The following is a 22,652-nucleotide window of genomic DNA, read 5'->3' as shown; positions in this document are numbered from 1 at the left end:
CCGAGCCCCTTCCCGTGCTGGGCGGCGGAGCCCTGTGGCTGTGGGGCTGCGCCCCGAGCCCCTTCCCGTGCTGGGCGGCGGAGCCCTGCGGCCGTGGGGCCGCACCCCGAGCCCCCTTCCCGTGCTGGGCGGTGGAGCCCTGCGGCCGTGGGGCTGGGCGCTGAGCCGAGCCCCTTCCCGTGCTGGGCGGCGGAGCCCTGTGGCTGTGGGGCCGCGCCCCGAGCCCCTTCCCGTGCTGGGCGGCGGAGCCCTGCGGCCATGGGGCTGCGCCCCGAGCCCCTTCCCGTGCTGGGCGGCGGATGGTTGGGCTCACTGCTTCTCCTGCCCTAGGCTGGACGTCAGCCACCAGCACCTGGTCACGCTGTGGCACGCGCTGCACGTGGACATGAAGAGCCTCCTGGCCTGGCAGTACCTGGTGCGGGACATCCAGCAGATTCAGTCCTGGTCCCTGCTCACGGTGCGTTGCGGCCCTGGCCCGTGGGTGGGAGGGGCCGGAGTCCCGGGCAGGTGGCGCTGTGGGGGCTTGTTCCCGAGACAGAGCCCCGTGGCTGGGGAGGGGTCCCCGGCCTGGCACCCACCTCTCACCGGGGTGGTGGCTGTGACGGGTTCAGGGGTCCCCAAGCGCTGCCCCCAGCCGCAGGCAGGAGGGACTCTCGCTCAGAGGTAGCACAGGAGGTTTATGAGGCGACAGAGCCCAGCTCAGCACAGAGGTGTCAGTGCAGCCGGCAGAGCCAGTCGTTCCAACCCGTCCTGGGGAGCGGAGCCCGAGGGGGGCCCCTCTGGGGTGCAGCTTCCCCCCGCGCCAGGCTGGCTCCTTCCAGCTCCCTCTCCCCCGCCCCCCGGCTTCTAACTGCCCCCTCCCATTCAAACCCAGCTCGGCTCCTCCCTGCTCTGTGCCAAGGGCAGAGGTGTTACCTGCCAGCCTAAGAACAAGCAGTCCTGTGGCACCTCATAGACTAACCGTGCGGAGCATGGGCTTTCGTGGGCACAGACCCGCTTCGGCAGACGCCTGAGTGGGGGGTCAGAGGGGCAGTTAAAGAGGGGTCCCGGTGAAGGGGAGGGCCGGAGCTGACAAGGTCTGCTCAGTCCGGCGGGGGGGATGGCCCATGGTCAGGAGCACACAGCAAGAGAGGAGAACTGGCTCAGAGCAGACGGGGATGTGCCCCTTGGCAGTCCCTTCTCTTTGCATTCGGAGGGGAAGGGGACGCCTGTCTGTGTCTGGGCACGTTCTTTCACGAGGTTGCGGATTTCCGCTCATTGCGGCTAAGTGCAGCGCCGGGCATGGTGACAAGCCGCAGGCGGGTAGCCCTGTTAGTCCAGGTGTCACCCCAGCCGCTGCTCTGCCTGTCTCACACGTGCCCCCCAACTCCATCACAGTGGGAAGGGGTGTCCCCAGGCTGTCATGTGGCTTTGTCCCCTGCCTTCTGGTGGGACCCCTCCCCAGCTCCCTGCTGGGTGGGGCCGTGTGGGGGGATGCTGGGAAGGGGACGGCACCCCTCTGAGGCTGTTCCCTGGCCCCCAGTTCCGGACGCTGCCCCCCGAGGACTCCCGGCAGGTGCTGCGCAGCCTGGAGACCCATTTCCAGGAGTTCATGCGCGACAGCCAAGACTCGCAGAGCTTCCTGCCGGACGACCGGCTGCAGATGGAGCGCGAGTACCGGGCCTGCGCCCAGAAGTACGAGGACCTGCTGCACAGCCTGGAGAAAGGTAACCGCACCCACGCCTCCGGGCCTGCCCCAGCCGCACGGCTGTGCCTGCGCCGTGCCTTCCCCTGCCCCGACGAACCTTTCCTGGAAACCCCCAGCGCCTGCGCCCGCGCCCCCTCCCCCACATGGCCTGCGCCCGCGGCCCCTCCCCCACATGGCCTGCGCCCGCGGCCCCTCCCCCTCCCCCACATGGCCTGCGCCCGCGCCCCCTCCCCCACATGGCCTGCGCCTATGGCCCCTCCCCCACATGGCCTGTGCCTATGGCCCCTCCCCCTGTGTCCTGCACCCGCGCCCCCTCCCCCACATGGCCTGCGCCCGCGCCCCCTCCCCCACATGGCCTGCGCCTGCGCCCCCTCCCCCACATGGCCTGCGCCTATGGCCCCTCCCCCACATGGCCTGTGCCTATGGCCCCTCCCCCTGTGTCCTGCGCCCGCGCCCCCTCCCCCACATGGCCTGCGCCTATGGCCCCTCCCCCTGTGTCCTGCGCCCGCGCCCCCTCCCCCACATGGCCTGCGCCTATGGCCCCTCCCCCACATGGCCTGCGCCCGCGCCCCCTCCCCCACATGGCCTGTGCCTATGGCCCCTCCCCCTGTGTCCTGCGCCCGGGCCCCCTCCCCCACACGGCCTACGCCTATGGCCCCTCCGCCACATGGCCTGTGCCTATGGCCCCTCCCCCTGTGTCCTGCGCCCGCGCCCCCTCCCCCACATGGCCTGCGCCTATGGACCCTCCACCACATGGCCTGCACCCGCGGCCCCTCCCCCGCATGCTTTCCTCCAGCATCATCACTAACGAAACCGCTGGCTGCGCAGGGGAGCAGGAGGAGTCCATGTGCAAGAGCTACATCTCCCAGCTGAAGGACATCCGGCTGCAGCTGGAGGGCTGCGAGTCCCGCACCGTCCATAAGATCCGGGTGCCCCTGGACAAGGAACCGGCCAAGGAGTGTGCCCAGCGCATCAGCGAGCAGCAGGTACGCCCCCGCCCCGCCCCCGCCAGCGAGCAGCAGGGACGCCCCCACCCCCGCCAGCGAGCAGCAGGTACGCACACGCCCCCGCCAGCGAGCAGCAGGGACACACGCGCCCCGCCCCTGCGAGGCTCCGGCACCCCGGCAGTCAGTGAGCAGTAGGTGCGTGTACACACACACACACACACACACACACACGATTCTGCACCTAGCCAATCAGGGCTGAGCCTGCCTGAGGGCAAACAGCCCCTTCCCCCTAGGTACTAGGGCCATGCACAGGGAAACTGAGGCACACAGCCACTTCACGAAAACACTGCAACAACTCCCACGTGGTGCCAGGGCCCAGTGCAGCAGCGAGATGCTCCGCCATGTCCCTGGGGTGCTGCGTGGCATGGTGTGACACCAGTACCGTCCTGCTCTTGGGAAAACCTGGCTGGTGCCAGGTCTGGCAGCCTACTCAGTGCATCCCTTGCCTCCTGCACATGGGTCTGCCTGGAGTAACACCAGCCCACCCCACGCAGCAAATCCACGTGGAGCTGGAGGGCATCCAGAAGAACCTACAGAAGGTGACCGAGAAAACGGAGAAGGTGCTGACCCAGCCAGAGCACTCAAGCTCAGCCCCCGTCCTGCACTCAGAGCTAGAGATCACCCTCCGGAAGATGGACCAGGTGTACAGCCTCTCCACCATCTACCTGGAGAAGTGAGTGCCCAGGGATGCTCCTGCAGACTGAGCTCAGTGCGCCCAGCCGGCAGCCCCCAGTCCCCTCGCGCTCCCTCTCTGCTTTGCTCTCTGCTGGGGGCCCAGACCAGCAGGGAGCTCTCCCAGGGGACCCACCGGAGCCGGCAGCCCAGGGCCGGTCGTGCGTCCCTCCTCCCTGTACCTGCTCAAGGAGCAGCAGGTGCGGAAGGCTTGTGGGGTTCGTGCTTAGTGGGCATGTCCGGGACAAGGCAGGGACGGGCTGGGTCTGTGGGAGCACTTGCGGCTGGGCACACAGCCGCCCCCTTGGCGCCCCGTGAGCCAGTCTGCTCCCCCACAGGCTGAAGACCATCAGCCTGGTGATCCGCAGCACGCAGGGGGCAGAGGAGCTGCTGCAGGGCTACGAGGAGCAGCTGAAGGAGGTTCAGACTGTGCCTGCCGACGTGGCGGAGCTGGAGGCTACCAAGGCGGAGCTGAAGGTAATGGCAGGGGAAGGCCCAGACTTCTCCAGACAGGGTCAGTTCTTCTGGGCACAGCCCTGCAGCTTCCCAGCCCAGAGCCGCCCCTTCCACAGGCACGAAGAGCAGGGTCACCCCAGGGGACAGCCGGGCGCAGGGGCAGCCACTGCCTGGCAAAGCAGCAGATCTCCAGCACGGGCGGCCGCGGCGGCCGGGTGGGGGAGAGGGCAGGGCAGGGCAGTGGCGGATGCTGAGCGGGCCCTGTGTGCTGCAGAGGCTGCGTGGGCAGGTGGAAGGACACCAGCCCCTCTTCAGCACCCTGGAGTCGGACCTGAGCAAGGCCAAGGATGTCAACGAGCGGATGCTGAGGAGCCACAGTGAACGGGATGTGGACCTGGACCGGTACCGGGAGCGGATCCAGCAGCTGCTGGAGCGCTGGCAGGCCGTGCTGGCCCAGATCGACCTGCGCCAGCGGGAGCTGCAGCAGCTGGGCCGGCAGCAGCGCTACTACCGCGACAGCTACACGTGGCTCATCCGGTGGATGCAGGATGCCAAGCGGCGGCAGGAGCAGCTCCAGGCGGTGCCCATCACAGACAGCAAGGCCGTGCAGGAGCAGCTGCTGCAGCAGAAGGTAACAGCTGTGGCCGGGGAGCTGGTGTGCTGTCGGGGCAGGGTCTGCAGGCCAGCGGCGAGAGGGCTGGGGCTGTCCTGCTGGCTCTTTGCTCCCACCGGCCTGGGGCTCGGACTGGCGGGGAGGCTGCTCCAGACGGGCTGCGCTGTGACCAGTTCCTCTGTCCCCAGAAACTCCTGGAGGAGTGCGACCGGAACCGAGAGAAGGTGGACGAGTGCCAGAAGTACGCCAAGCAGTACATCGACGCCATCAAGGTGCGGGCCTCCGGCAGCTGCCGCAGTGCCGCTCTGCTCCTGGCCTGCCAGCTGTGCGCGGAGGTGCTGGGGGGCGGCCAGGCTCGGCAGAGCACACTCCCGGGAGGGCCCGGTGGGCGAGAGCTGCAGAGGGAGCCAGGGCATTGGCGTGTCCCAGGAGACGGACGCAGTTTGGCTGGAGCGGTAGCAGAGCCCCAGCCTGCAGGCTGTGTTCACACAGAGCCCGGGTGGGGGCCACTGGCTCTGAGTCTCTGTGACACATGGTCTCCTCCCCAGGATTACGAGCTGCAGCTGGTGACCTACAAGGCCCAGGTGGAACCTGTGGTTTCCCCAGCCAAGAAACCCAAAGTGCAGTCGGCGTCCGACAGCGTGATCCAGGAGGTGAGCAGGGCAGAGCTCGGGCAGCCTGGAGGAGCCACCTCAGCTGGGGATGGGTGGGAACGCACGCCTGTCTGTGCCAAGGGGCCCATGGGAGGGGGTTGCCCTGGGGGCATCTTCTACCCTGCCTTGAACACCTTCAAGGTATCCGTTTGGGAGCACTTGGAGGAGGGGAAAGTGATCAAAAGTAGCCAACATGGATTCACCAGGGGCAAGTCCTGCCTGACCAATCTGATTAGCTTCTATGATGAGGTAACAAGCTCTGTGGACATGAGGAAGTCAGTGGATGTGATATACCTTGACTTCAGGAAGGGTTTTGATACAGTTTCCTGCAACATTCTTGCCCATAAGTTAAGGAAATGTGGGTTGGATCCTTGCACTATAAGATGGATAGAAAGCTGGCTTGATGGTCGGGCCCAATGTGTAGTGGTCAATGGCTCAATATCTGGATGTTGGTCAGTTTCAAGCAAAGTGCCATAAGGCTCAGTTCTGGGGCCGGTGTTATTCAACATCTTTATTAATGACCTGGATGAGGGACTGGACTGCACCCTCAGCAAGTTTGCAGACGACACAAAACTAGGGGGAGAGGTAGATTCGTTGAAGGGTAGAGAGAGAATCCAGAGGAACCTGGATAAATTGGAGGACTGGGCCAAAAGAAATCTGATGCGGCTCAATAAGGAGAAGTGTAGAGTCCTGCACCTGGGGCGAAAGAATCCCAAGCATGGTTACAGGCTGGGGACCGACTGGCTCAGCAGCAGTACAGCGGAAAGGGACCTAGGGGTTATGGTGGATGAAAGGCTGGATATGAGTAAACACTGTGCCCTTGTAGCCAAGAAAGCTAACGGCATCCTGGGGTGCATTAGGAGGAGCGTTTTGAGCAGATCTAGGGAAGTGGTTATTCCTCTTTATTCGGCACTGGTGAGGGCACATCTGGAATATTGTGTCCAGTTTCGGGCCCCCCAGTATAAAAAGGATGTGGATTTGCTGGAGCAGGTTCAGTGAAGGGCAACAAAAATGATTAAGGGTCTGGAGCACAAGACCTATGAGGACAGGCTGAGGGATTTGGGCTTGTTTAGTTTACAGAAGAGAAGACTGAGGAGTAATTTAATAGCAGCCTCCAACTTCCTGAAGGGGAGCTCTAAAAAGGAGGGTGAGAAACTGTTCTCAGTGGTGTCAGATGGCGGAACAAGGAGCAATGGTCTGAAGTTGAAGAGGGGGAGGTGTAGGTTAGATATTAGGAAGAACTTCTTCACCAGCCGGGTGGTGAAGCACTGGAATGCGTTGCCTAGAGAGGTGGTGGATTCTCCATCCCTCAAGGTTTTTAAGTCCCATCTTGAGAAGGTCCTGGCTGGGACGTCTTAGTGGGGGTTGATCCTGCTTTGGGCAGGGGGCTGGACTAGACGACCTCCTGAGGTCCCTTCCAGCCCTGTGATTCTGTAAATGCACCCACTGATCTGTGTTCCCGGCTGCAGTATGTGGACCTGCGGACACAGTACAGCGAGCTGACCACCCTCACCAGCCAGTACATCAAGTTCATCAGCGAGACCCTGCGGCGACTGGAGGAGGAGGAGGTAGGAGGTCGGGCAGGGTGGTCCAGGGCCTGGCATGAAGCTAGCCACCTTGACTGGCTCCCCTCCATAACGACAAGGAACAGGGTCCATGGTTACTGCCCGCCCCGCATCACTAACGCCTGGTCCAGGCCTCTAACCCTGTGCTGATCTGGCAGCTGGCCCTGGGTACGGCAAATTGACGCTCACCAGGCTGTGCCAGGGCTCTGCTGTGGTGGGTGCGAGGTGGCACTTCCCAGATACACGTGGTACGGTCCGTGTATGTGTCAGCGCGGAGCCGGCCTGCTCTCTTCTCTGCTGTAACCTCTAACTCTCCGTTTCTGCCCTTGGAAGAGGAGCCGCTGGGCCGGTGCTTTGTCTTGGGGAATGTTTGTGTTGGTGGGGGTCTGATGGAGGGTAAAAACCAGGATGCCTCTGGCCTTTCTGCACCAGGTACTCCCTCTGCGCATGCTTGTCCTCAGCCTCCCTCTCCGCTCCGCCCCGCCCCGCCCCCCACATGCCCGCAAGCAGCCTGCACCCTGCACCTGCTCGCTGCACGCCGCAGGGCCTGCCCCAGCCCTTCGCCCAGCCCTGGGGGAATCCCGAACTCGAGCACTCGCTGGAGTCCCGGCCAACGGAGCTCTTCCCCGCTGGGGTGGAGGGGGCAGGGGGCTGAGCCCAGCAGCACCTCCCTGCTCCGGGAGCCATAGGCGCTTGGTTGAGCTTCGCAGCGTGCAGTGAGGGAACAGTCCTCCGGCGGTGCAGAGCTGTGCAGGGTCACCGCGTCCCTGTCCCCCCTCCTGCGAGCAGCCCGGCCAGGCTGCAGGGGGCACAGTGCGGGGTGCGAGCTGCCAGCTTCCTGTCCTCATTTGCAGTGGCCTTGCCCGTGCTCCTTGCCATGTCTGTTCTCGCTTCGCTGCTCCCCGCACCGCCGCCCGGCCTGTCCTGCTGCCATCTGTCGCCCACCTCCCCGAGCCGCGCTGGGTGCGACACAGCCGCGCCAGGGCTCCTCGCTGTCTGTCTCGTCTCCAGCAGCCAGCTGCGCCACCTCTCGCTCATGGGGAGAGCCGAGGGCTGCGGGACATCCCCATACCACATCCTCCGCCTGCCCCGGACCATCTCACTGTGTCGGGGGGAGGGGGCTGCTGGTCCCTGGTTTTTCCTTGTGATTTGTCCTTTTCCCTTTTGTTCTCCCTGCACCCGCCCCCTCCAGAGAGCAGTGGAGAAGCTGAAGGAGCAGGAGAAGAAGCGGCTGGCGGAGGTGGAGGCCCAGCTGGAGAAGCAGAAGCAGCTGGCAGAGGCACATGCCAAAGCCAAGGCGCAGGCTGAGCAGGAGGCACTGGAGCTGCAGTGCCGCATGCACGAGGAGGTCTCCAGGAGGGAGGTGGTGGCTGTGGACAACGAGCAGCAGAAGCAGAACATCCAGCAGGAGATGGTGAAGCTGAAGCAGAACTGGGACACTCAGATGAAGTCCAAGGACAAGCTGATCGAGGAGGTGGAGTACAGCCGCAAGAAGGTGGAGCAGGAGATCCACGTCATCCGCCTGCAGCTGGAGACCTCCGAGCAGCAGAAGTCCAGCGCCGAGAGCGAGCTGTGGGAGCTGCGGGCCCGGGCTGCGGAGGCCGAGCAGCAGAAGAAGCTGGCCCAGGAGGAGGCAGAGCGCCTGCGCAAGCAGGTGAAGGACGAGACCCAGAAGAAGCGGGAAGCAGAGGAGGAGCTGAAGCGCAAGGTGCAGGCTGAGAAGAACGCCACCCGGGAGAAGCAGAAGGCCATGGAGGACCTGGAGAAGCTGCGCATGCAGGCGGAGGAAGCAGAGAGGCAGATGAAGCAAGCGGAGCTGGAGAAGGAGCGGCAGATCCACGTGGCTCAGGAAATGGCACAGAAGAGTGCCGAGGCCGAGCTGCAGAGCAAGCGCTTGTCCTTCGCGGAGAAGACGGCCCAGCTGGAGATGTCCCTCAAGCAGGAGCACATCACGGTCACCCACCTGCAGGAGGAGGCCGAGCGCCTGAAGAAGCAGCAGCTGGAGGCAGAGAAATCCCGGGAGGAGGCGGAGAAGGAGCTGGAGAAATGGCGGCAGAAAGCGAACGAGGCCCTGCGCCTCCGGCTCCAGGCGGAGGAGGTCGCTCACAAGAAGACCCTGGCTCAGGAGGAGGCCGAGAAGCAGAAGGAGGACGCGGAAAGGGAGGCCAGGAAGAGGGCGAAGCTGGAGGAGTCTGCCCTGCGGCAGAAGGAGCTGGCTGAGGAGGAGCTGGAGAAGCAGAGGAAGCTGGCGGAGGGCACGGCCCAGCAGAAGTTCTTGGCCGAGCAGGAGCTGATCCGGCTGAAGGCGGAGATGGAGAACCGGGAGCAGCAGCGCCTGCTGCTGGAGGAGGAGCTCTTCCGCCTCAAGGCGGAGATCAGCGAGGCCGTTCACAAGAGGAAGGAGGTGGAGGAGGAGCTGGCCAAGCTGCGTGCTGAGATGGAGATCCTCCTGCAAAGCAAGGCCAAGGCCGAGGAGGATTCCCGCTCCACCAGCGAGAAGTCCAAGCAGAAGCTGGAGGCCGAGGCCAGCAAGCTGCGGGAGCTGGCGGAGGAGGCCGCTCGGCTGCGCGCCCTGTCAGAGGAGGCCAAGCGGCAGCGGCAGCTGGCCGAGGAGGAGGCCACCCGGCAGCGAGCGGAGGCCGAGAGGACCCTGAAGGAGAAGCTGGCCGCCATTAGCGAAGCCTCGCGGCTGAAGGCGGAGGCGGAGATCGCCCTGAAGGAGAAGGAGGCAGAGAACGAGCGGCTGCGGCGGCTGGCGGAGGACGAGGCCTACCAGCGCAAACTGCTGGAGGAGCAGGCGGCCCAGCACAAGCAGGACATCGAGCAGAAGATCGCCCTGCTGAAGAAGTCCTCGGAGGCCGAGCTGGAGCGGCAGAGGAGCCTGGTGGACGACACGCTGAAGCAGCGGCGCGTCGTCGAGGAGGAGATCCGCGTCCTCAAGGTCAACTTCGAGAAGGCGTCAGCCGGCAAGACGGAGCTGGAGCTGGAGCTGAGCAAGATCAAGAGCAGCGCGGAGGAGACCCGGCGCAGCAAGGAGCAGGCTGAGCAGGAGGCTGAGAAGCAGCGGCAGCTGGCGCTGGAGGAGGAGAGGCGCCGCAGGGAGGCGGAGGAGAAGGTGAAGAAGATCCTGGCTGCAGAGCAGGAAGCCGCCCGGCAGCGCAAAGTGGCCCTGGAGGAGGTGGAGCGCCTGAAAGCCAAGGTGGAGGAGGCCAAGCGGCAGAAGGAGCTGGCGGAGCAGGAGTCGGACCGGCAGATCCAGCTGGCCCAGGAGGCGGCTCAGAAGAGGGTCCAGGCTGAGGAGAAGGCCCACCTGGCTGCGGTGCAGCAGAAGGAGCAGGAGCTGCTGCAGACGAGGCGCCAGGAGCAGAACGTCCTGGACAAGCTGAGGGAAGAGGCTGAGAAGGCCAAGAAGGCGGCGGAGGATGCGGAGTTCGCTCGCATCAAGGCCGAGCAGGATGCGGCCCTGTCCCGGCAGCAGGTGGAGGAGGCCGAACGCCTGAAGCAGCGAGCCGAGGAGGAGGCACAAGCCCAAGCCCAAGCCCAGCAGGACGCCGAGAAGCTGCGGAAAGAGGCCGAGCTGGAGGCGGCAAAGCGGGCCCAGGCCGAGCAGGCGGCTCTGAAGCAGAAGCAGCTGGCGGATGCTGAGATGGGGAAGCACAAGAAGTTTGCAGAGCAGACGCTGAGACAGAAGGCCCAGGTGGAGCAGGAGCTGACCAAGGTCAGGCTGCAGCTGGAGGAGACAGATCACCAGAAGAGCATCCTGGACGAGGAGCTGCAGCGGCTGAAGGAGGAGGTGACGGACGCCATGAGGCAGAAGGCGCAGGTGGAGGAGGAGCTTTTCAAGGTGAAGATCCAGATGGAGGAGCTGGTCAAGCTGAAGACGAGGATTGAGGAGGAGAACAAGGTGCTGATCCTGAAGGACAAGGACAACACCCAGAAGTTCCTGGCGGAGGAGGCCGAGAAGATGAAGCAGGTGGCAGAGGAGGCGGCCCGGCTGAGTGTGGAGGCGCAGGAGGCGGCCCGCATGCGGCAGCTGGCAGAGGACGATCTGGCGCAGCAGCGGGTCCTGGCAGAGAAGATGCTGAAGGAGAAGATGCAGGCCGTGCAGGAGGCCACGCGGCTGAAGGCAGAGGCAGAGATGCTGCAGAGGCAAAAGGAGCTGGCTCAGGAGCACGCCAAGAAGCTCCAGGAGGACAAAGAGCAGATGCAGCAGCGCCTGGAGGAAGAGACCGAGGGCTTCCAGAAGCTGCTGGAGGCCGAGCGCCAGCGGCAGCTGGAGATCGCCTCCGAGGCCGAGCGCCTCAAGCTGCACGTGGCCGAACTGAGCGCGGCCCAGGCCAAGGCAGAGGAGGACGCGAAGCGGTTCAAGAGGCAGGCGGAGGACATCAGCGAGAAGCTGCACAGGACGGAGCTGAGCACCCGGGAGAAGATGACACTGGTGCACACGCTGGAGATCCAGAGGCAGCAGAGCGACAAGGAAGCAGAGAACCTGAAGAGAGCCATTGCGGAGCTGGAGAGGGAGAAGGAGAAGCTGCAGCGGGAGGCGGAGCAGCTGCAGCAGAGATCAGAAGAGGTATCTATTTCCCCTCCCTCACCCCCACCTGCTGTCATCTCAGTGCTGGGGGGCAGCTCCCCCGTAGTGCCCTAACTGGGCTGACCACCCAGAACGGCAGCTCTGGGACATCCAGCAGGCAGCTCCTCAGCACAGACAGCTGGCAGCCCCTGAAATGCCAGCCAGGGCCCTCAGTTCCCTCAGTGACCCCCACTCGCAGACACAGCGCCCAGCCCCGGGGGTGTCACGGCTGCGCGTCGGAGGGACAAGGGCTCTCAGTGACCCCCACACTGGCAGACACAGTGCCCAGCCCTGGGGGTGTCACGGCTGCGCGTCGGAGGGACGAGGGCTCTCAGTGACCCCCACACTCGCAGACACAGCGCCCAGTCCCGGGGGTGTCACGGCTGCGCGTCGGAGGGACGAGGGCTCTCAGTGACCCCCCCACTGGCAGACACAGCGCCCAGCCCCGGGGGGTGTCACGGCTGCGCGTCGGAGGGACGAGGGCTCTCAGTGACCCCCGCTCGCAGACACAGCGCCCAGCCCCGGGGGTGTCACGGCTGCGCGTCGGAGGGACAAGGGCTCTCAGTGACCCCCACACTGGCAGACACAGCGCCCAGCCCCGGGGGTGTCACGCCTGCGCGTCGGAGGGACGAGGGCTCTCAGTGACCCCCACTCGCAGACACAGCGCCCAGCCCCGGGGGTGTCACGCCTGCGCGTCGGAGGGACGAGGGCTCTCAGTGACCCCCACTCGCAGACACAGCGCCCAGCCCCGGGGGTGTCACGGCTGCGCATCGGAGGGACAAGGGCTCTCAGTGACCCCCACACTGGCAGACACAGCGCCCAGCCCCGGGGGTGTCACGGCTGCGCGTCGGAGGGACGAGGGCTCTCAGTGACCCCCACACTGGCAGACACAGCGCCCAGCCCCAGGGGTGTCACGGCTGCGCATCGGAGGGACGAGGGCTCTCAGTGACCCCCACACTGGCAGACACAGCGCCCAGCCCCGGGGGTGTCACGGCTGCGCATCGGAGGGACGAGGGCTCTCAGTGACCCCCACGCTCGCAGACACAGCGCCCAGCCCCGGGGGTGTCACGGCTGCGCGTCGGAGGGACGAGGGCTCTCAGTGACCCCCACACTTGCAGACACAGCGCCCAGCCCCGGGGGTGTCACGGCTGGGCATCGGAGGGACAAGGGCTCTCAGTGACCCCCACACTGGCAGACACAGCGCCCAGCCCCGGGGGTGTCACGGCTGCGCGTCAGAGGGACGAGGGCTCTCAGTGACCCCCACGCTCGCAGACACAGCGCCCAGCCCCGGGGGTGTCACGGCTGCGCGTTGGAGGGACAAGGGCTCTCAGTGACCCCCACTCGCAGACACAGCGCCCAGCCCCGGGGGTGTCACGGCTGCGCGTCGGAGGGACAAGGGCTCTCAGTGACCCCCACTCGCAGACACAGCGCCCAGCCCCGGGGGTGTCACGCCTGCGCATCGGAGGCACATACGCTGAGACAAGAACCAGGTTCTCCAAAGCTCCTCCAAGGGCCATTGACGCTCTTGGCCTGTGCTCCCGGGTCACTGACATGATCTGGAAAGCTTCACTCAAGCACCAATCTTGCAGGCATGTGTGGCGCTCAGGTGCCAGCTGGAGAGTGAGATGCAATCGACCTGGGAGTTTGTGCGCAGCTCTGCCCCACGCCCCGGGCATTGCTTCTGTGTCGGTACTGCCAGCAGACTCTGCTCAGGAGAGGCAAGCGCCCTCCCTGTGCATGCCGGCTCCCCCTCCTAGAGGCACAGCATTCCCATGCTGCAGGGGACACTAAGGGCCTGGGCCGTAACGGGCACAGACCCTGCTCCTTGGGACGCACAGTGGAGTGTGAGTAGCTGTGTTGACCCCAAGAGAAGTGCAGCATCCCCCTCCTGCTTCTTTAATCGTGTGCAGCGGTGCCGGAGCTGCTCCTCACACACTGCCTGCTAGCACGAAGGCACTGCCCGGGGGCTGGCCAGGGTAACTGCGAACAAACCCACAGCCTGGCCTGGAAGACAGCTTGCTGCTGTACCCCAAACGTTTTCCTGCTCACGCTCTCCCTCCTGTGGCCAGCCCCGTCTGCTCCCTCTCGGGGTGGGTTCCGCTGGTGGGTTTTGGTCTAAGAGACGTTCTGTTGTTTCCCTGCTTTAGATGCACACAGCTCAGCAGGAGCAGCTCCGCCAGAAGACCGAGATTCTACAGCAGAGCTTCCTGACGGAGAAGGATGTCCTGCTGCAGAAGGAGAGGTTCATTGAGGAAGAGAAAGCCAAGCTGGAGGAGCTGTTCAAAGAGGAGCTGAACAAGTCTCAGCACCTGAAGGCGGAGCAGGAGCATCAGCAGAAGCAGATGGAGCAGGAGAAGCAGCAGCTGACGGCCATCCTGGAAGATGCAAAGAAGAAGCAGAAGGCAGCGGAGGAGAATGTGCAGCGGAAGCAGGAGGAGCTGCAGCAGCTGGAAAAGCAGCGGCAGCAGCAAGAGAGGCTCCTGGCAGAGGAAAACCAGAAGCTACGGGAGAAGCTGGAACAGCTGCAGGAGGAGCACCAGGCGGCGCTGGCCCAGACTCGAGAGATCATGATCCAGACGGACGACATTCCTGACGAGGCCGCGATTTTGCCTGGCCAGCTGCCTGTGACCAAAGCGGTGCCCAATGGCCGAGATGCTGTGGACGGCCTCACTCACAATGGGGAGCCAGAGTTCGCCTTCAGTGGCATCCGGCAGAAGGTGCCTGCGGAGGTGCTGGTTGAGGCCGGCATCCTGGACAAACAGACCTTAGACAAGTTGGTGAAGGGGATGGTGACTGTGGAGGACCTGTCGCAGAAGGATGAGATCCGGAGATACCTGCAGGGCCAGAGCAGCATCTCCGGCTTGCTCATTAAGCCCACCAATGAGAAGATGAGTATCTACCAAGCCATGAAGAAACAGCTGCTGAGCCCGGGCACGGCGCTTATCCTGCTGGAAGCACAGGCCGCCTCTGGCTTCCTAATTGACCCAGTGCAAAACAAGAGGCTCTCTGTAAATGAGGCCGTGAAGGAAGGGGTCATTGGACCTGAGCTGCACAATAAGCTGCTGTCTGCAGAGAGGGCAGCGACCGGATACAAGGACCCCTACACTGGAGACAAGATCTCCCTCTTCCAGGCCATGACAAAAGACCTCATTCTCCAAGACCACGGCGTCCGCCTGCTGGAGGCCCAGATCGCCACCGGCGGCATCATCGACCCCGTGCACAGCCACCGCCTGCCCTTGGAAACAGCCTACAAGCGGGGCTACTTCAACGAGGAGATGAACCAGACCTTGTCCGACCCCAGCGACGACACCAAGGGCTTCTTCGACCCCAACACTCAGGAGAACCTCACCTACCTGCAGCTGATGGAGAGATGCGTGACTGACCCTGAGACTGGGCTCTGCCTCTTGCCACTGACCGACAGAGCAGCCAAGGGAGGGGACCTGGTCTACACAGACAAGGAGGCCAGAGACATCTTCAAGAAGGCCACAGTGTCAGCCCCCTTTGGCACGTTCCGCGGGAAGACGGTGACCATCTGGGAGATCATCAACTCAGAGTACTTCACAGAGGAGCAGAGGCGAGACCTGCTCCGGCAGTACAAGACGGGCAAGATCACCGTGGAGAAGGTCATCAAGATCGTCATAACCGTGGTGGAGGAGAGTGATAAGAAGAGCCAGCTGTGCTTTGAAGGGCTCCGCGCTCCTGTCCCTGCTGCAGAGCTGCTGGACAGTAAGATCCTTGACAATGATCTCTACAACCAGCTGCACCAGGGCAAGAAGGGCGTGAAGGACGTGGCTGAGATGGACACCATCAAGAGGTATCTGAAGGGCACTGACACCATTGCCGGCGTGCTGGTGGAGTCGACCGGGCAGAAGCTCATGCTCTACGAGGCTCTGAAGAACAACCTGCTGAGGCCCGAGGCTGCCCTGCCCCTCCTGGAGGCCCAGGCAGCCACAGGGTACCTCATTGACCCCACTCGGAATGAGAAGCTCTCGGTGGACGAGGCGGTGAGGGCTGGGGTTGTTGGGCCGGAGTTCCACCAGAAGCTGCTGTCCGCAGAGAAGGCTGTGACTGGCTACAAAGACCCCTACACTGGGCAGACTCTCTCCCTGTTCCAAGCGCTCAGGAAGGGCCTGATCCCCAGCGATACTGGCATCCGTCTGCTGGATGTCCAGCTGGCCACCGGTGGCATAGTCGACCCTGTGAACAGCCACCGCCTGCCACTTGATGTTGCCTGTAAGCGAGGCTACTTCGACGAGGAGACGCACAAGGCCCTTGCTACGCCCAGTGACGACACCAAGGCCTTCTACAACCCCAACACGCAGGAGAACCTGACCTACGCACAGCTGCAGAAGAAATGCCGACCGGACAAGCAAACTGGCCTCTATCTGTTGCCCCTCTCGGACCAGGCCATCCGGTCTCAGCAAGAGGAAGTCTACACTGACAGCCAGGCCAAGGAGTCCCTGGACAAGGCCACCCTGGATGTCCCAGCTGGCATCCTGAAGGGCCGGACGGTGACAATCTGGGAGCTGATTCACTCAGAGTATTTCACTGAGGAGCAGAGGAGGGAACTGCTGCGACAGTACAAGACCGGCAAGGTCACTGTGGAGAAGATCATCAAGATAATCATCACCATCATTGAGGAGACGGAGGCCAAGAAGCAGGAGAAGTTGATGTTCAGCGGCCTCCGTGCACCCGTGCCTGCTAGCGAGCTGCTGGAGTCCAGGGTGCTCAGCAAAGCCCAGTACGAGCAGCTCAAGGACGGCCGGAAGTCGGTGAAAGAGCTCTGCGAGACGGACTCTGTGAAGAGGTACCTGCGGGGCAGTGACTGCATTGCTGGCATCTACGTGGAAGACACGAAGGAGAAACTGAACCTCTATGAGGCCATGAAGAGAAACCTGCTGAGGCCCAGCACTGCCATCACGCTGCTGGAAGCTCAGGCAGCCAGTGGCTTCCTGGTTGACCCCCAAAGGAACCAAAAGCTGTGTGTCAACGAGGCCGTGAGAGCCGGTGTTGTCGGGCCAGAGCTCCATGAGAAGCTGCTGTCTGCCGAGAAGGCCGTCACCGGCTACAAGGACCCCTACTCCGGGAGCACCGTGTCCCTCTTCGAAGCCATGAAGAAGGGGCTGATTCTCAAGGAACACGGCATCCGCCTGCTGGAGGCCCAGATCGCCACCGGCGGCATCATCGACCCCGTGCACAGCCACCGGCTCCCCGTGGAGGTGGCTTACAAGCGGGGCTACTTCGATGAAGAAATGAACCGGATCCTCTCGGACCCCAGCGACGACACCAAGGGCTTCTTCGACCCCAACACACAGGAGAACCTCACCTACCTGCAGCTGAAGGAGAGGTGCATTGAGGACCCTGAGACCGGCCTCTACCTCCTGCCCCTGAAGCAGCCAGAGAAGCCCGCGATAGTGGAGACAACCCATGTGTACACAGAGGCAGAGACCCGGAAGGCCTTTGAGGAAACACAGGTCAGCATCCCCGTGGGCAGCATGGCTGGCTCCTCCATGTCGCTCTGGGAGATCATGCAGTCAGACCTCATCCCGGCGGGGCAGCGGCAGCGGCTGATGGAGGAGTTCCGCTCCGGCAAGGTGAGCAAGGAGCGCATGATCATCATCATCATCGAGATCATCGAGAAGACCGAGATCGTCCGGCAGCAGGACCTGACCTCCTACGACTTCGTCCGGCACCGCATCACGGCCGACGACCTCTACGAAGCCCGGATCATCTCCCTGGAGCTCTACAACCTGCTCAAGCAGGGCTCCAAAACCATCCAGCAGATCTTGGAGATAGAGACTGTCTGGAGACACCTGTACGGAACCGGCTGCGTTGCTGGCATCTACATCCCCTCCTCCAAGCAGAAGCTCAGTGTCTATCAGGCCCTGAAGAAAGGACTGATCAGCCCCGAGGTAGCCCGCTGCCTGCTGGAGGCCCAGGCTGCCACCGGCTTCATGATCGACCCCATAAAGAACGAGATGCTGACGGTGGACGAAGCGGTCCGGAAGGGCGTGGTGGGGCCGGAGATCCATGACCGCCTGCTGTCTGCAGAGAGGGCGGTGACCGGCTACCGGGACCCCTACACTGAGCAGAAGATCTCCCTCTTCCAGGCCATGAAGAAGGACCTGATCCCTGCCGAGGAAGCCCTCCGGCTGCTAGATGCTCAGCTAGCCACCGGCGGCATCATCGACCCCTTCCTGGGCTTCCACCTGCCCCTGGAGGTGGCCTATCAGCGTGGCTTTCTCAACAAGGAGACCTGCGATAGGCTGGCCGAGCCCAGCGAGGTCCGCAGCTACGTGGACCCCTCCACAGACGAGAAGCTCAGCTACGTGCAACTCCTCAAGCGGTGCCGGAAGGACGAGAATAGTGGCCAGCTGCTGCTGCCCCTGTGTGACACCAGGAACCTGACCTTCCGGGGCCTGCGGAAGCAGATCAGCGTGGAGGAGCTGGTCCGGTCCCAGATCATGGATGAAGCCACAGCCCAGCGCCTCCAGGAGGGCCTAACCTCCATTGAAGAAGTCTCCAAAAACCTGCAGAAGTTCCTGGAGGGCACCAGCTGTATCGCCGGGGTCTTTGTGGACTCCACCAAGGAGCGGCTCTCCGTGTACCAAGCTATGAAGAAAGGCATCATCAGGCCCGGCACAGCTTTTGAGCTGCTGGAGGCCCAGGCAGCCACGGGTTATGTGATCGACCCCATCAAGGGCCTCAAGCTGACGGTGGAGGAGGCGGTGCGGATGGGCATCGTGGGCCCAGAATTCAAGGACAAGCTCCTGTCGGCAGAGAGGGCGGTGACCGGTTACAAAGATCCATATTCAGGCAAGCTGATCTCCCTCTTCCAGGCCATGAAGAAGGGTCTGATCCTGAAAGATCACGGGATCCGGTTGCTAGAGGCCCAGATTGCCACGGGAGGCATTATTGATCCAGAGGAAAGCCATCGCCTGCCCGTGGAGATCGCCTACAAGCGGGGCCTGTTTGACGAGGAAATGAACGAGATCCTCCTGGACCCCAGCGACGACACCAAGGGCTTCTTCGACCCCAACACGGAGGAGAACCTCACCTACCTGCAGCTCATGGAGCGGTGCATCACCGACCCAGAGACTGGCCTGTGCCTGCTCCCGCTGAAGGAGAAGAAGCGGGAGAGGAAGACGTCGTCCAAATCCTCGGTCCGCAAGCGCAGGGTGGTGATCGTTGACCCAGAGACCGGGAAGGAGATGTCTGTTTACGAAGCCTACCGCAAAGGCCTCATCGACCACCAGACCTACATGGAGCTCTCTGAGCAGGAGTGCGAGTGGGAAGAGATCACCATCTCCTCCTCGGACGGGGTGGTCAAGTCCATGATCATCGACCGGCGGTCTGGGCGGCAGTATGACATCGATGACGCAATCGCCAAGGGCCTGATCGACCAGTCTGCCCTGGACCAGTATCGCTCCGGCACCCTGTCCATCACCGAGTTCGCAGACATGCTCTCTGGGAACATGAGCGGCTTCCGATCCAGATCGTCCTCTGTCGGCTCCTCTTCCTCCTACCCCATAAGCCCAGCCCCTGCAAGAACTCAGCTGATGTCCTGGAGTGACCCCACTGAAGAGACGGGTCCAATTGCTGGGATCCTGGACACTGACACCCTGGAGAAAGTGTCCATCACAGAGGCCATGCACCGCAACCTCGTAGACAACATCACTGGGCAGAGGCTGCTGGAGTCCCAGGCCTGCACCGGAGGCATCATCGACCCCAGCACCGGGGAGAAATTCTCTGTGGCTGATGCAGTCAACAAGGGCCTGGTTGACAAAATCATGGTGGACAGGATCAACCTTGCTCAGAAAGCCTTCTACGGCTTTGAGGATCCGAGAACCAAGACGAAAATGTCTGCTGCCCAGGCCTTAAAGAAGGGCTGGCTGTACTACGAAGCTGGCCAGCGGTTCCTGGAGGTGCAGTACCTGACGGGGGGGCTGATTGAGCCTGACGTGGCAGGCCGGGTCTCGCTGGACGACGCACTTCAGAAGGGCACCATTGACATGCGCACGGCCCAGAAGCTGCGGGACGTCAACACCTACTCCAAGTATCTCACCTGCCCCAAAACGAAGCTCAAGATCTCCTACAAGGACGCCATGGACAGGAGCATGGTTGAGGAGGGAACAGGCCTGCGCCTGTTGGAAGCTTCCTCCCAGTCCAGCAAAGGCTACTACAGCCCCTACAATGTCAGTGGCTCCGGCTCCACCTCCGGCTCTCGATCGGGCTCCCGAACGGGATCTAGATCAGGCTCCAGGCGAGGGAGCATGGACGCCACAGGCTCTGGCTTCTCCATGACCTTCTCATCCTCCTCGTACTCCTCCTCAAGCTACGGGCGCAGATACGCACCAGGTGTGCAGAGCAACGGGGGTGCCACAGAACCTGCCCCTGCCTTGTCCTGCCTACGTGGGACCTGTGGAGGGGAAGCGAACGGGAAGCTCCCCAAACTGCCGGGGCCTCAGCCGACCGTGGTGTAAGGTCCCCTCCCTGCCTGCCCAGCCCCCCAAATACTGAGGAACCTTCCCATTTCTCCTGCTCTGCATGTGGTAAAGCTACCAGCTGATCACCCTCTTGTTATTTTTAACCCCATTTTTCTTCCGAAGCAGTGCCTGAAATTTAACCAAAAAGACGAGACTAATATATATTAATATATAGGGTTCTTGGGACAGTATCTGTATATTTAGCCACGAGAGAGAGAGAGACACACGCTACCCTCCAGCGCAGGAACCCACGAGCTGCCTCCGCTCCCAGCCGCCGCCGAGCCGCTCCCGCAGCTGGGTGGGACCTCCCCACATGTCGCCATTTTGACCCTATCCAGCCAGGGACACTTAGTTCAAAGCTCGGCCCCCCCGCCCACATCGTGCACTGCCAGCGCCGGAGGAGGAGAGGGACCTGCCCAGCTCCCGACCTGCCGTGGGTGCCTGCAGGGACTGGCCTCCCTTCTCCTCTTTGTGGGCAGGACAGGGAGGAATCAACCCTGGCCTTGGACTCTGAGCGCAGTCCCCCTCGATCTCTGCACGCCACGCCTGGAGCCGCTCTGCTGCCTGCCCCCGGGGGCTTCTCAGAGCTCCTCTGCCGCCCCCAGCGCCTCCGCGCGCTCTCAGGCTGTAAGTGCGCACGGGGTGCCTGGTGCTTTCGCAGGGCCTGCTGCCACGCTGCTCCTCGGCCGCACGCCGCAGGAGGCCGTTCGTTGCATCTGGGCCTCCTCCTCCAGCCTGCCTGTTTGCTCCGACACATCCCGCTGTGCTTTGCTTGCCCGGCCCAGGGCTGGGGGGCCTCCCATTGCCGCGTGCTGCTCGGAGCCGGTGGGGATGTCTGCGTGTCTGTCCGTCTGTCCGTCTCCCTCTGTGTATCTGGGAAGTGCCCTGTCCAAGGCGGATGTCTTAGACCGAATCCCTGGACAAACGAACCGACAGGGATTGAGCAGACCCTCCACTGCCTGGCGGCGTGGCCGACCCTGTCACCTGCACACACGCCAGGTCTCATGCCGGCTGCGGGGGAGCTGCCAGACTCACCCCTCCCCTTTGCTAACTGGGTTCTTGCAGAATGTCGTTGTGAGGGGCCAGAGCTCTGGGGAGCTGCAGGTTTCCGGGTCTGTCGTGCCGGAGGGGCGCGTGGCCCCGCCCAGCACGTGGAGGAGCTAACGTTGGCAGAACGCCGCCTCTCGCGTTCTCTCTTCTCCCCTTGATTTCTCTTCCTCGGCACTCCTCTCCCGTGTTCCCACCGGTAACGACGCTCTCTCTCTGTCAGACGCCTTTCTCCAGTCACACCAAAGACGTCCCCTTGGCACTGGGCGAACTCCTTAGCTGGGTCTCTGACGTTAGCAAGTCCTGGAGCAGTTCACGGGGAACCCTGGACTCCGCCGCTCCTGGGCTGTACTCCTCTGCACAGGTAACTCCCCCCTCTCGAGTCTCTGTGTGGGGAGACGGGTCTTCCTGCATACCTGGCGCTGGCTGGACTCCCCTGGGAATCGTGCCCAAACGGCAGCACGTTGACGCGTGTCGGGGCGTGGGCGGGTTCCGTGCAAACGGCCTTGTGCTTACTGCTTCACTCCGTGGAGTCTGGGGCCAGCACAGCCTGCCAACGCGCGCTGCCTGGGCTCTGGCCTGCGGTGCTGGGCACCCCCGCGCAGGCAGCAGCCAGCAGCCAGCAGCCGCAGGGGCCGGGGTTAGGCTGTGGGCCTGGGGAGCAGCCCTGGAGGGCTAATGGAGCCGGGCGCTCGCCTGCTGGTGAGGGTGGGGGATCGCACAGGCGGGGGCTGGGACAACAGTGGGGCGGCTTCCTTGGCTCAGTGTGGTGGCAGCGGCATCTCACAGACGACCTCCCATCTCATCCCATCCTTTGTGGTGTTCACTTTATTGTAGTGTTGCTGGATCTCCATCGCAATCATCCTCCCCGCGCCGCGGAGCCCAGGCCCAGAGCTGGGGGGACGTGGGACAGCCCGAGGACGCCCCTCCCTTGGGCTCGCTCACACCGGGAGGGGCGGCCCCTGCAGGCAGCCCGCACCGAGCGGCTGGCGCTGCGCTCCCCATGCAGCACTGACGGCTGATGCAGGCCCATTCAGCGCAGGCGCCGGGGACCGCCTGGGAGAACTGCAGCACAGCAGCGGTGTCAGGAGCGCTGGGGGGCGGGTGGGCGTCCGAGGGGCTGCGTTGCTGCCAGGGCACCCAAACGTGCCTGACGCGGGACCTGGAGGGCGACCACCAGCTGGTCTCTCCCCCTGCCTGCCAGGCACTGACGGTGCTTCTCCCTCTGAGAGCGGCAGTAGGAGACGTACGGCTCCACAGTGTGAGTGCAGGTGAGGGGTCCCCCTTGGGCAAGCCCTGGCCTGCAGGGCTCTCCCAGCTGCAGTTCCCCAGCGGGGACGGCCTTTCCCTCCCCCCAGCAATGGGCAAAGGTGGGCACGTGCCAATTCCAGTGTTAACCCTCCTGGGGGTGGCTCCAGACCCAGTTCTCCTTCCCCCCACGCCCCATTGGCTGCCTGCGAGCCGAGTCGCGTCACTGCGCTTCTCACTCCCTTGTGCTCATTATCCACTCTTTGCTTTTGCATGATGTACTAACCGGGCGCTTCTGTCACGTACTCCACCCTGAGCCGGGGCAGCCAGCCCAGCACCACCCCGGGCACACTGGGCTCCCTGGCTCCGGGCAGCGGGGGCTGATTAACAAGCCAAAGGCATCTCTCTTTTTTGGGGGGCAGAACACTAAACCTGCTCTGTATATACCGTGAAGTGTTTGTAAAACATGCAGTATGGTCCCAGGCCCCTCTGCAGAGAGGGCAGTAAAGGAGCTGATGCGAATCCAGCCAGCTGCTCCGCGTGGTCTGTTCACAGCCTGCTCCCTCTTGTGCCTGGGGATTGCACAGCCTGGGCCTGGCCGGAGCCCTTTCCAGGCGGCTCCTACCATGGGGACGCCGCTGCAAC

General features: G+C 63.5%; 1 protein-coding gene across 15 annotated transcripts in view; it reads left to right on the top strand.

The window, feature by feature from the left end:
• PLEC (plectin) overlaps positions 1-21,912 on the top strand; it is a 141,799-nt gene extending 119,887 nt beyond the window's left edge. For 14 of the 15 annotated variants that reach the window (XM_074986409.1, XM_074986407.1, XM_074986416.1 and 11 more), the window contains 13 exons: positions 331-457; positions 1,523-1,706; positions 2,516-2,673; positions 3,189-3,367; positions 3,705-3,843; positions 4,097-4,453; positions 4,624-4,707; positions 4,984-5,088; positions 6,558-6,656; positions 7,846-11,226; positions 13,374-19,705; positions 20,983-21,123; positions 21,597-21,912. In XM_074986409.1, the coding sequence (XP_074842510.1) occupies positions 331-457; positions 1,523-1,706; positions 2,516-2,673; positions 3,189-3,367; positions 3,705-3,843; positions 4,097-4,453; positions 4,624-4,707; positions 4,984-5,088; positions 6,558-6,656; positions 7,846-11,226; positions 13,374-19,705; positions 20,983-21,123; positions 21,597-21,774 (11,464 nt within the window). In that variant the 3' untranslated portion in view covers positions 21,775-21,912. Of the gene's footprint in view, positions 1-330; positions 458-1,522; positions 1,707-2,515; positions 2,674-3,188; positions 3,368-3,704; positions 3,844-4,096; positions 4,454-4,623; positions 4,708-4,983; positions 5,089-6,557; positions 6,657-7,845; positions 11,227-13,373; positions 20,340-20,982; positions 21,124-21,596 lie in introns of those variants that run through there. The other variant, XR_012644305.1, reaches the window with a different exon arrangement.
• Positions 21,913-22,652: the final 740 nt, after the last annotated feature.

This window comes from Carettochelys insculpta, chromosome 2, assembly GCF_033958435.1.
Source record: "Carettochelys insculpta isolate YL-2023 chromosome 2, ASM3395843v1, whole genome shotgun sequence".
NCBI lineage: Eukaryota > Metazoa > Chordata > Testudines > Carettochelyidae > Carettochelys > Carettochelys insculpta.
This window is presented reverse-complemented; position numbering and strand designations above follow the sequence as displayed.